Here is a 12,391-nt window from a genome sequence, read left to right on the forward strand (position 1 = left end):
ACCATTTTTATATTTTTAACGCGATGATGATGCTTAAAGTCAAAGGCAATAATGGTCAAATAATAATTTAACCAATAGTCGGTATTAATTGATGCTTAAAAATGTTTTTATCTTTTTTGAGCTAATTACGAGCTATGAAAATGAAAAAAATTGAGATGAATCCGTAGGGCCTTGGCTAGGAGAAAAGTAATTAGGTCCCATTTATCAAGTACGATAATGTCTCTTACTTTCAAAATGTTGGGTTCGTATTTTATGTAACAAGTTGTGTATAGAAAGTGATAAAAGGGTGATTGCAAACCCACCTATGGAGGTGTCTTTGTACCAAGATAGTAGCACTATTCACTATTCACTATTCTACCCGCATTCAACTCATTAGTTTAAGAACCAATTACTCTTGCTCTGCCAGTGGAACAGCAGAGGTCAAGACAACAATTGTCGCCGACAACCATATTTTCAACACCTTTTCTCTTTTTTCCCCACTTTTTTATTTATCTCCACTCTCTTAGAATCTTCCCACCGTCACCTGTCCTTTCCCGTCGGCAGTCGGCGCCCATGCACTGTTATGTTCGCCAGTTTTTACTGTGACGCCCATATCCCCATCTCATCTTTCCGATCATCATTTTTCTCCTGCAGAAAAACTATTGCAAAAACCATTTGTCTTACCTTGGGGACAAAATGAAAAGATAATTTTGTCCATAAGAATAAAAATATAGTTAAATAATCATATAATTACCAAACATTTATAAAATGCAAGGAACACAACATCCCTTATCCTTAAAAATCCAACATTTAATCATGCATTAATCAATCACACATTAATCCCATCTAATAAAAATTAAAAGAGGACTCACAGGAATAAAAAAATATGGGTTATTTCACACAAAGAGTCTTTCCATAAGCATCACAAACTCCGGCCCGTTTGCCAATGGACAAAGGGTTTGGATATCATCCCGGATACAAGCAGTTTCTCCAGACCATGCAGGCTGATGCATTAAATTTTTTAATATCCAATACAAAGGATTAAGCACAAGCTAACAAGATGAAAAGATTGGTGAAGTAGCAATTATTCTTCCCATTGATTGTCATCCTCAAGCTGAGCTCACAAGAACAAACAGCGGCTTGTTTCCTAACTTGACCCGACCCTGGAACCAAGGGAAAATCATCAATCAGACTACATAAATTTTACACACCATGGTTACAGCAAGAGATACGACCAATGCCATTTTTCTTTCATGCAAATACTGAAGTTAAATTCTGCAGATCAGAACCCAACACAGTAAAGCACCATAGACAAGCAACATGAGCATGGCTAACTAAATCTTTAAGTATAGACTTCTCACGGCCATCCTTCACTGAACAGAACTCCGTATCTGCCTTACCTTCAAGGCTATCATAATGAAGCTTGGGAAACCAGTAGAACATTAGCTAGTCACCAATGTCCATCACCCCCCAAAACCTTTGCCTCAGCATAGAACACCCATGCCATACACCATTATCCCATGCTCGACTACCTCAACCACTTGTTCGGTCCTATTGACCTTTTCTTTTCGTTTTTATCTAGACTGGCTCAAGTTGGACTGTTTGGATAGATATACATCAAGTTTGGAAGCTTTATCTATGATGCCATGGATTAGCCCAATCTTGGCATGCCTCTCCATGATTTTGAGTGAACTGGTAACTGGAAAAGGGTGTGAAGGGGAGGGTGACTGTGTTGCCTGTAAGACTGCCCTCTTATTCTCCATGAGATGTTTAATTGTCCCATCCTCAATACAGCTTAACCATCTTCACATAAATTTGTGGATAATGAACGTTCAGATCTACAATATCTAATTTTGAGCTGCATAGGTAGGTTTACAATCAAATTTTGGCTGCATGAGACAAACACAACCAGTAACTTAGAAGAAAAGTGAGGTTTTTGCTATGCACTACAGTGTAACACTTTGCTGCAATGTAGGTCTGTACATGTTAGCAGTAAATGCAATGTCTTTCTATTCAGACTACCTTTTGGAGAATAGGATGGGTGTGTTTCGTGAGATACAAGGAAACTAAAGATTTTAGCTTTACCCACATGTACAATTAGCTAGCACCTTACACAACAAATATATATAAGTATGTCCTTAGCATGGCTTGATCAGGAGTGCAGTTTCATACCTCCAGTTCCGGCAATTCAATTACACAAGCGCATTCAACCACAGTGACTCCAACGCGCTCTGCAATACAATATAAACCAGCTTAGACATTTATTAGCATCCAAGTATGTTAGTGGTCATTCTTAGCTTAAAATTTTCACCCCTGAAATTGGTACCTCTTGAGGTATAAATGTAACAACTAACCATGTTGCATCCAGGGAAAAAACTAGAAGCAATTTTGTAGAGCCAACAATATATTTTTCTTAAAGTAAAAACACAAATAATTTCAAATTATCCACGCAGATTTTAAAATTGACCATGTAATAGCCACTTGATTTAAAGAAAGGGGGGGGGGGAGAATAGAGACAGAGAGGAACTAAATCTCAATATTTTCTAAATTACTCACGCTTCAAAGAACTAAATCTCAATATATAAAAAAAAAAGACTTAGAAAGGAACACGATATTCATAAGGAGTATGCAAATCTTTTATAACAATTTATTTATTTATTCTACTATATTCTATTTTTTCACGTTTCTTGTTTCAGAGAGATCGAACTTTTTGCTTGATGTTCCATGGATAACATGCAAGCTCTTCAGTCATTACTATTATTGAAGAAGAAAATTAAAGAACATACGAACTATACATCTCCAGTAGAAATAAAGAGCCATACCAAGCAGGCGGATTGCTGCATTTAAGGTTCCCCCTGTAGCAATGAGATCATCTACTACAATTGCACGTTCTCCAGGTTGTACAGCTCCAACATGCATCTCCATCGTGTCAGTTCCATACTCCAAAGAGTACTCTTCTGATATTACCTCCCCTGACAGGATAACAGTGGTCAAGTATTCAGTGCAACCCGTTAACTAATAAAGCAAAAGCTGCTCATGTAGAACATTTCAAACTATGTTAGCATAATCACACCTCTGAAGTTCATAGAAACGTGAGATTACTAAGAAAAGAAACTGTAAATATTTTCCATATTATATAATACGCAAAAAGATATCTACAAAATTCAAGAACTCTAGTAGTTTTTAAAGCATTGATTTCTTCTGTCAAGATGAGCAGACAATAAGTTTATGAAGCAATGGCAAGCGAATATTCAACAGACAACAAAACACAAGGCACTGTCACACCAAGAGTCGCGCTGAAGCAGTAAGAATAACATGCACTGAATGTGATATAGATAGTACCTTAAATGATCAAATTTTAAATATTTTACAATATCACAACAGTTACCATACCTCAAATAAAGATTCATATGAAGTGGAGTTACATGTTATGAAATAATGTTAAACTTGTACTCCATAAAATTGTTGATTAACCTCATTTCACCTGCCTGCAATTTTCAGATTACTTCTCATTATCTCATTTCAAAGGCAAAAACAGGGCCTTTCTTACATCAGGTTTTCCATTGTTATGTTTCATCTTAACGAGCACAAAGTTTAATATACTAACCAAGACGGTTTTAGGTAAATAAAGTGCCAAGGAAACCAGAACTTGGAATAAACATGTATCTTTAAGAAACAATGCACATGGACATCCCCATTGGTTGCTTGAAAGTGGTGAATCAGAACTCATGAATAGAAAGCCGCAAAGTTATAAGATAAATGTATATGTAATACATATGATCTAAAGATCGATAAAGTAAACAATCATGCCAAAATTCCACTTCTCCAATCTTTCAGTGCAACAAGGAGTGCAGGGAAAGTAAGGGAGCAAACTAGTTGAATGATTAGAAAGAAGTTATGCACATAATTTATGAAAATGACGAACAAATTATTAGAAATTTAGAATCAGTTGAATGAATTAGAAAATGAGTATAAGCCATACCAGGCAATTTTTTGGGCTTTCTCATAGGAACAAATTTTGCCCCAATAGCCAATGCAATTGGAGGACCAAATATAAAACCTCTTGCCTCTACACCTGCATCAAATTTCATGGTGTTGAAAGGTCATTATAAATTTACGCACTTAAATATGTCTAATTATGCATGAAAAATGAATCGGAGACCAACTTTAAGATTGGTACAAATTATTGGGCTAACTATTCCTAATTAAACCCACTCACTTAATGCAGCTGGCTTACACAATTCCAATCCTCAACAATTAAAGATTTTATCTATGTGGTTCCTAAACAGTCTCCTATTATTCATTTTTAATTTTTATCAAAATCGATGGATTAAAGGCACCTCTATTATCCACTGAACGACATGTTTTAGCTCATTATCTAAACATCCAAAATGCCAACTAATTGCAAAAGGCTTCCACCTCACTGAGTAACCAAGTTGTCAAAAGGTCTACCAGAAAACATAAAAGATAAAACATAGAGCAAATATTACTAATAATCCTTAGTTCAGCAATTAAGTTCAGAATTTTATAAATTAAGCTATTCAAGATAAGATTATGAAAAAATTTTGCAAATTCAAAATACCCTATATTCTCATAATAAAGGTCTGAACTTAAAAAACTATCGTTCGAATTTTTCAAATTAATTTTGCAGTCGGACACTATAGATTTTGAGTGTTTTTCAAATAAAGAAAATCTTAACAGATTTTAATTCACTGAAATGCTTTCACATTAAAAGACGATTGTCGTAAGTAGAACTTTTATTGTAATAAATACTATGTTACTCTTTTTTAAAAAATCTTACGATTTTTCTATAAATATTAATTTTACAATGCTTTTATAAGTTTAATTGTTAGACTAATATATTTTACTTGATAATTTCTTGTTACATATATACAATTTTTACCCTCAGATTTCATCAAATTGATTCAAAGGCCTGAAATGGAGCATAATTCAAACATTAGGGTCTATAAAGACACGAAACTAAACATTAAATACGAAATTGGTACAAAAAACTTAAATTTAGGGACCATTTAATTATAATTGGCCTTTAAGTTGCTCCAGCACATGTTTCCACAGCCTAATTTCCATAGCTTATACCAACATAAGTCTAAAAATATGGAAACACATTGCTCAAGTAAAAAGAAAACAAAAACGCAATCGAAACAAAAAGCAGCTTACCCGCAACAACATTGATGTTTTTGTCCTTATACCTCTCAACGAACAAATCGATCGTATCCTTAAATGCCTTGGGATCAAGCAATAACGTTGTTATATCCTGAAACAGAATCCCTGTGCACAATTTTTTTTTAAACAAAATAAACTTCAGCTCACTGATATGTTCCGCGTATATGAAACCACCCGTACGTTTAGATTAAATAGTGTCACCTGGTTTGGGGAAATCGGGTATGACCCGGATGGTAGAGGAGATCCGAGAGATACGATCGTCTGTTCCGTCAACATTTGAGGATGCCATGTGTGCTACGCTCATTGGCTGCCCTGCCGGTGCGGATGCGCCACCAGTTGCGCCGCGGTGGATGAGCTGCTTCACTCTTCTGCTGCTCCTCGCAGCGGTGGCGTGGGGGTTGGGAAGGAAGAAACTGGGTTTGACCGAATTGGCGCTGTAGAAATAGCAGTGTGAGACAATTTTAGCCTCGAGGATTTTTTGGGGTGAGAGTGTAGGTAGAGTGGACATGAGTGGTATTTAAAGAGGAAGAAAGGGTAAACCGAGGGATAAGGATTTTTTGAGGATGGGGAGCGAGACCTTTGTTGTTATGTTCTTGTTTTTGGTTGTTAGATAGCATAAAAAGGACTTTGAATATGAGAACTATTAGGTAAATTGCACTTACACTCCTATAAAATTATGAAATTATATTTTCTTCTAAACAAAGTTAAAAATTATATTTGCACACCATTTAAAAAAAAATTGTTTAATTATATTCCCTTCGTTAGGTTTGGATGAAAAATATTGATGCTAGCAAAAAAATACATATATCTTTAATTTTACTCCTCATTTGATATTTTTATATAATAATTTCATATTTATAAGAAAAAAAAATATAATGACGTTAGCCTCAATAAATATATATATATATTATTTATCTCTTTACAAGTATAAAAATATACTGAGAATGTCATACAAGAGCAAAGTTGGAATTTTATTTATTCTTTTTGTAACTTCAGTATTTTTGGTTCAAAGACCAACAAAAACGGATCAAGTATAAATGGTTAATTTTTTAAAAAAGGTGTAAGTTTAATTTTAATTTTTCAAAGAAAGTATAATTTTATATTTTTACATGGGGCTAAGTGCAATTAATCCTTGATATAACAAAGTTAATTACACTACACCCCCTAAATTAACATTCAACTTGCAACCACCCCGATTCAACTATTATTTATAACAGTTTACCCTCCTGCTCGTGCTGATGTGACAAATTTCTACCCATTTCAACATTTTTGCATTAATTTGATTACTTTGGAATTAATATATAAAGGAGGGGTGGTTTTGCTAATCCGTGAGATCCATCTATCATTAATCATGTTGGAAAAGAATATAAAAGCCCATCTATCATCGAAAAATGCTCATAAATTTTAATTTAAACAGATTAAAAATAGAAATTATAAATAAAAAGAAAAAATCTTTTCATTTTCAGCAATAAACTGATATATATTTATTTGAAATGTTTTAAAACATAGCGTGCGTGCGTCCCAATAAACATTTAAAATCTGCCACATCAGCTAAGGGAGGGTGTAATTGGTACAAACAATAGTTCAAGGGTGCTTTTGCGATATATGTGTTAGAATAATTATATGTTTTATTACTCTTTTAATACTGTAATAGAATAATTATATAATAAATGTCATTGTAATTGAACAAAAGGTTGAAACAAAACAAGTATGTGTGTGTGTGTGATTTAATTAAATGTAGGTGATGTTGTGGATGCAAAAAGAAGATTAATGATTCATGAACCTGCAAAATTATGTAAAGAGCAAGGGGCAGGGAGATTCATGAATCTGTACCAAGTTTGTTTGCTCCTAGTCTTGTATACAAGTTGATGATTATATCATTTTGTCAGGACGCTCAGATATTTATTACCTCACTTAATAGGGTGTTGTGTGTTTCATAAAATTTCTACACAATGAGGTTGTGAGATTAGAACTTCTTTTTGGCCAGCACCTAAACTCCTTAGGCTGATGGGTGTTGATTGTGGCCTAGTCTCCCATAAGTCCAGGCGCGGGTATCCGAGCCGTAGGGGCTACTCCTGTTTAGGCCTCGTGCACCTCATGTGAATTGGACTTCCACGTGAACCAAGCCGACATTTGGGTTGGGCGTATTTCTTTGCGTACTAAAATTAATTACAAAACTTGTCATTAATGTTGAAGGCTAAAAATAGCCGAGGACCAAAGAGACATTCAAGGACCACACATTTTTATAGTTGTTCATATGAATATAGGTAATGGAGGGATACATTTTAACCCCCACCCCCTGCGTATTAAATGTCCTGGATAGTATAAATAAGGCTTCAATCATTGTAAGAAGGACTTTGGGGCTGAACAGAATAAAACACTTAATAGTTCGAAACTTGTCAAATTGCTTGCCCTTAGTTTATTCTGCATCAATTATTAATATCTTATAAACTTCATAATTTTATTTTATTCAAATGTTTACAAACTTTATTTTGAAAATAAGATATAACATTTATATAAATTTAAAAAAGATTTAATAAAATGTGGGAAGGTATAAAGATTGCCTTACTTACTATACATGTAGAAAAATGTGGACATTAAGATATAACAAAGGGTGTTAGTTTAGACCTAATTCAATGTATAGTGGTTGAAGCTCCTAGATTTGTTACATAGGTTGTTATCACTAATGTTGAGTGCAGTGCAGTGACAGTGTCGTCAGCATAGCATTTATGTTATAGTTTGGGTTGGGAGGCATAATAATGATAATAATAATAAGAATATTACTATGAAGTCATTGCTTAGCTAAACTTTACTCTCACTGGTCCCCTTCTGAAACCAATGACTCAACACAGGTGTTTTCCACTTCTCGTACCTAGGTGCACCACATTTTCTGTGCTCCCTTCATTTTCTTTTTTTTTTCTTTTTTTAAATATTTACTCCTTATTTTATTCTGTAAATTTATTTTGATTTTACACATAATTAATAGAAAATAAAAATAATTAATGGCTCCCATTTTCTTAATAATTTAAGGGATTGCATTGTTTTTTATTTAGAGAATTTTTTTGTCTTTTAATATAGTGATTGTGTCGCATTTAATTCATTTGACAAATTTTAAAATTTTTAAATCTTTTTATACCGTGATTCTTGAAAAAGGAAAAAAAAGTGGTAGAGACATGACGATTTTATCAATATATTATTAGTTTTAAAGTGAGAGAATATTGTTTTATTCTTAAGTAACTTAATAAAGTAAGTATTAATTTTTGAAACATTTTATAAATAAGGTTATTATAAGCATGAAATGAGATACATAAATATATAATTTTATTACAAATAAATTGAGGATGTTTCTTGGATGTTCCATATGCTTTCCAAAGTTATATTCTAGAAGGAGTGGTAAGGTTCCACAAAATATGAAGCATACAATGCACGAGGTCAAACATCCCCCAAATTGAATATTGTTATTAAATCTGGGTATCTACCAAACAGGTCATAATTAATTAAGAAGATGTTTGCGAGCGTTTTTAGGCTGAATAATATTTAATTTAATTTTTATTTTTTTATAAATATTATCCACTTTTAATTATGCTATCATTTTTAACTTTCTTTACAAAAATATTTTTTATAAAAACAGAAGTTTTTGCAAATACTCCCTAAAACTTATAAAACTCTCTATTTTAGTCATTCAAAAAACCAGATATAATAATAACATTTCTAGAAGACATTTGGGATTTCTATTCCATTCTTCTTTTACTTACTTTTACTTTTCTTTTCTTTCTAGAACACAACTAAATTTCATTTTTTCAAAAATCATGAAATTACTCTTTCTACATTATTACATAGATTTGCGTAAGATTTGGTTTGGGGTTAGATTCAAATATTGACAATTTGGACCGGGTCGGGTCGGATGGCTTTGAATGGGAAAAAGGATCCATCCTGTTTGGATACTTTCACATTGTTATTTTGGTAGTTGATGCTTTTATAACTAACATGTTTTTGTCGGGTCAATGGTTATTGTTACTCGTTCACAAAAAACCATATGCCTCTCTTTTAATGTGCTTTAACCTAATTTAATTCCATCTAGGACCTTAATTATCTAACATTATTACAATTAGATTTGTAAAGTTTGTGGTCAAGTAGTATATATGTGTCGTGCTGGTTTTGTTATAATATGTTAATTCAATTTATAAGAATATATCATTTTCAAGTAAAAAATTACAGTTTAATTTCCTCTGCCATGTTAGAATTTTATTATAATATGACGGGGATATGTCTAACTCAGCTCCCAAAACAAACCCCTCCCCTTTTGGTCGGATTTGGGACTGAAAATCAGGTTGTCCAATGGTCTTGTACTTGAGAGTTTAGAATAATAACACGTGGAACCGAACAAATATGAACATCTGACTCTATAAATATTCCCCATGTATTTTGGGTAGTGATATGACATTTGTAATTTTCATACATGCTTGCAAGTTTTTTTTTCAATCTCTCAAACTCCCGAATTGACTTTAGTATCGAAAGGCCTTTATTGAAGACCATCCAACGAGTATAATGAGTTTTTTCTTTTTGAACCAATTGACTTACACTATATAAAGATCCAACGCAAATCATAATAATAAATAAAATTAAAACACGCGTTAATTATTTTATATAAAAATCCAAAAAGAACCCTCACATTGTATAAGTGAGATTGATGATTGAGCATTCCGCAGAGATTGGGGAGAAGGCACTTGCCACTAACTACCCAGTCCAAAAGTCAATATTGTTAACATGTATTTTTGAATTGAATAGTTTCATATTTCCGAGGTTGATTAAGGGTGACGCCATCCCTCAATTGGTAACATGCAATACATGTATTCGTAGATTCATGAACATACGTATACGTATACTCTAGTACAGTATTGTAAGAAAACAAGTAGCTTCAGCTTCAATCCAATAGCAGCCGCCGCCGCCGCCGCCTCCTGACCAAAGTTGAAAGTCAGAAAACCCCCACTTGATGGCTGGCCTGCTATTACAACTAACTCATCATCGCTAACTAAATAAAGCGCATTCAACTCAAACTAAATAAATAAATAAAGCGCATTCAAATTTGTAAAACCACTACAGTACATTCATTGCACCTACTCGTATTCTTAACATACTAGATTTCGTCAATTTTATTAACAAATTTGTATTAATTGTATTGCTCATATAATTAATACCTTCAAGAGAAAAAAACAAAAACAAAAACGTTCACCAATTATACTATGAGTATTATATTTTTACTGTGTAATTATTTTGAATTTTAACGTGGATGACGTCTAATCATTAATTACCAAACACTTGAAGATGCGCATTTTTTTTAATCAAGTTAAACTAAGTGAGACCCCAATAAGCCCTTGGGACCATTAATCTCATTTTTATAAGTCTCATAATCTTAAGACACCACATAGATTTGTATCCCAACACCTACTACAGTCCTAAACATTTTATTATATATGTACATGACTGGAAAACGAAAAAGAAGCCAACCTTCTAACCGGGTGGACAACTTTGATCATTAATCCAACAGTAGGTGTTGTAGTAGGATTAGTCATCTTCTCTGTGTGCATTCACAAGACAGGACAAGAGCGCGTTGAAAGTTTGACTTGTCCTAATAAAGCCCAGTCCTAGTTCAGTCCACCACTCCCCTTCACTTACTCTCTCTCTCTCTCTCCCCTCAACTAAAGTAATATCTTATTAATTTCTTACAAAGATTAGCATTATCTTATGTTGTTTCCATTGTAAGTTAAGTTGAGTAACCGTCTTACTTTCCTCACTCTTGTCACGCAACTTCCCTTCCCTTCCATCCCCCCTTCTTCACTCCCCCCTTAATCCTTATATATATATATACATACATCTCTATTCTTTCCACCATTCCTCTCTCTCAGTCTTCTCTCTATTCAACTCTCTCTCTCTCTCTCTTCTTCTTCGGAAATTATTACTGCTTTTCTGTTGATCTGATAATGGCACTTGAAGCTTTGAACTCACCCACCGCTCCTCCACCATCCTTTAAGTTCGATGCCGCCACCTATTTTGAGCCATGGACTAAGGGCAAGCGGACCAAGCGCCCTCGCAGCCTCGGCCGCCTTCATGATGACGCCCCATCTGAAGAAGAGTACTTGGCTCTCTGCCTTGTTATGCTTGCTCGAGGCGGCGCTCCGCCCCTTCACCCTAAGCAATCGCAGCCCCAACCACGGATTCCCATGGTGGCGTCCGCTGATCCTTCTAAGTTGGTGTATAAGTGTTCCGTCTGTGATAAGGCGTTTGGATCCTACCAAGCTTTGGGAGGGCACAAGGCCAGCCACCGCAAGCTCAGTTCCGGGGATGACAACCCCACATCAACCTCCACCTCCACCGCCACCACATCCACCGTCGCTACTGGTGGTAGCGGCGGGAGGACCCATGAGTGTTCTATCTGCCACAAGTGCTTCCCCACGGGGCAGGCCTTGGGGGGCCACAAGCGATGCCACTACGAAGGCGGCGCGCCGAGCAGCAAAGGCGCGGGAGCAGGGAGCAGCGTGGCGGCGACGACGACTTCGTCGGAGGGCGTGGGCTCCACTGTTACCCACCGGGATTTCGACCTGAACCTGCCGGCTTTGCCGGAGTTCTGGCGGGGGTTCAGCTCCGGCGTTGAGGACGAAGTTGAAAGCCCCCATCCCGCCAAGAAATCCCGTCTTTCGTTGCCGGCGAAGTTGGAAATCTTTTGAAGAAATCAACACAACCACAGAATTTAGTTACAAATGATACGTTTTTTGGTTTGTCTTAATCATTGGTTAGTAAGAATTTTTTGGGTGTAAATAGAAAGTGGAAAGAAATCAATGAAATCCAGCCATTGTTTAATTGATTTATTCTTTTTGTTGTTCTGGTAGATCAATTATATATAAGGTGTTTGCTTATTACTGTTCAATCAAATCTTGGCTTGAAATGATGAATTTTCTTACAAGGTTATAAATGAGATTCTGAAACGAAAATTTATGAGATCCGGCTCTATTTGTTTAGTCAAATTACAAATGTTGTGAAGAAAATAAAAAAAAATGAAGATATCGGTAAAATTTAAAATTTGCTTGCTCATTAATAATTTATACTAAAACACTTTTAATATTTTTTAAAATGTAACATTCGGTCCAAATACTACTTGCATGGCTGTTATTAATGTGGTTTAAGAAATGCATCTGATATTAAGAAGTTGAATTTTTGGCATTTAAAAAAA

The 12,391-nt window shown here is 34.8% G+C and overlaps 2 protein-coding genes across 2 annotated transcripts; one reads left to right on the plus strand and one right to left on the minus strand.

Moving 5' to 3' along the window:
• Nucleotides 853-5,758, minus strand: LOC105159110 (adenine phosphoribosyltransferase 1). The gene is made up of 6 exons (XM_011076061.2): nucleotides 5,365-5,758; nucleotides 5,158-5,268; nucleotides 3,962-4,054; nucleotides 2,802-2,951; nucleotides 2,152-2,210; nucleotides 853-1,142 (listed from the first exon to the last, which is right to left on the minus strand). The coding sequence occupies exons 1-6, from the start codon at nucleotides 5,669-5,671 to the stop codon at nucleotides 1,089-1,091; spliced, it is 774 nt and encodes a 257-aa protein (XP_011074363.1). The 5' UTR covers nucleotides 5,672-5,758; the 3' UTR covers nucleotides 853-1,088.
• Nucleotides 11,041-12,109, plus strand: LOC105159111 (zinc finger protein ZAT10-like). Its single transcript, XM_011076062.2, has one exon. It carries the CDS (start codon nucleotides 11,145-11,147, stop codon nucleotides 11,886-11,888), a length of 744 nt encoding a protein of 247 aa, XP_011074364.1. The 5' UTR covers nucleotides 11,041-11,144; the 3' UTR covers nucleotides 11,889-12,109.

Source organism: Sesamum indicum, linkage group LG3 (assembly GCF_000512975.1).
Source record: "Sesamum indicum cultivar Zhongzhi No. 13 linkage group LG3, S_indicum_v1.0, whole genome shotgun sequence".
NCBI lineage: Eukaryota > Viridiplantae > Streptophyta > Magnoliopsida > Lamiales > Pedaliaceae > Sesamum > Sesamum indicum.

Bases quoted from the DNA above. Each gene is read 5' to 3' on its own strand.
- LOC105159111 (XM_011076062.2), top strand. From the start codon at position 11,145: ATGGCACTTGAAGCTTTGAACTCACCCACCGCTCCTCCACCATCCTTT.
- LOC105159110 (XM_011076061.2), bottom strand. From the start codon at position 5,671: ATGTCCACTCTACCTACACTCTCACCCCAAAAAATCCTCGAGGCTAAA. The intron at 4,055-5,157 runs GTAAGCTGCTTT...AATTTGATGCAG, and splicing joins AAACATCAATGTTGTTGCGG to GTGTAGAGGCAAGAGGTTTT. The intron at 1,143-2,151 runs GTATGAAACTGC...CCTTGGTTCCAG, and splicing joins TTGAATTGCCGGAACTGGAG to GGTCGGGTCAAGTTAGGAAA.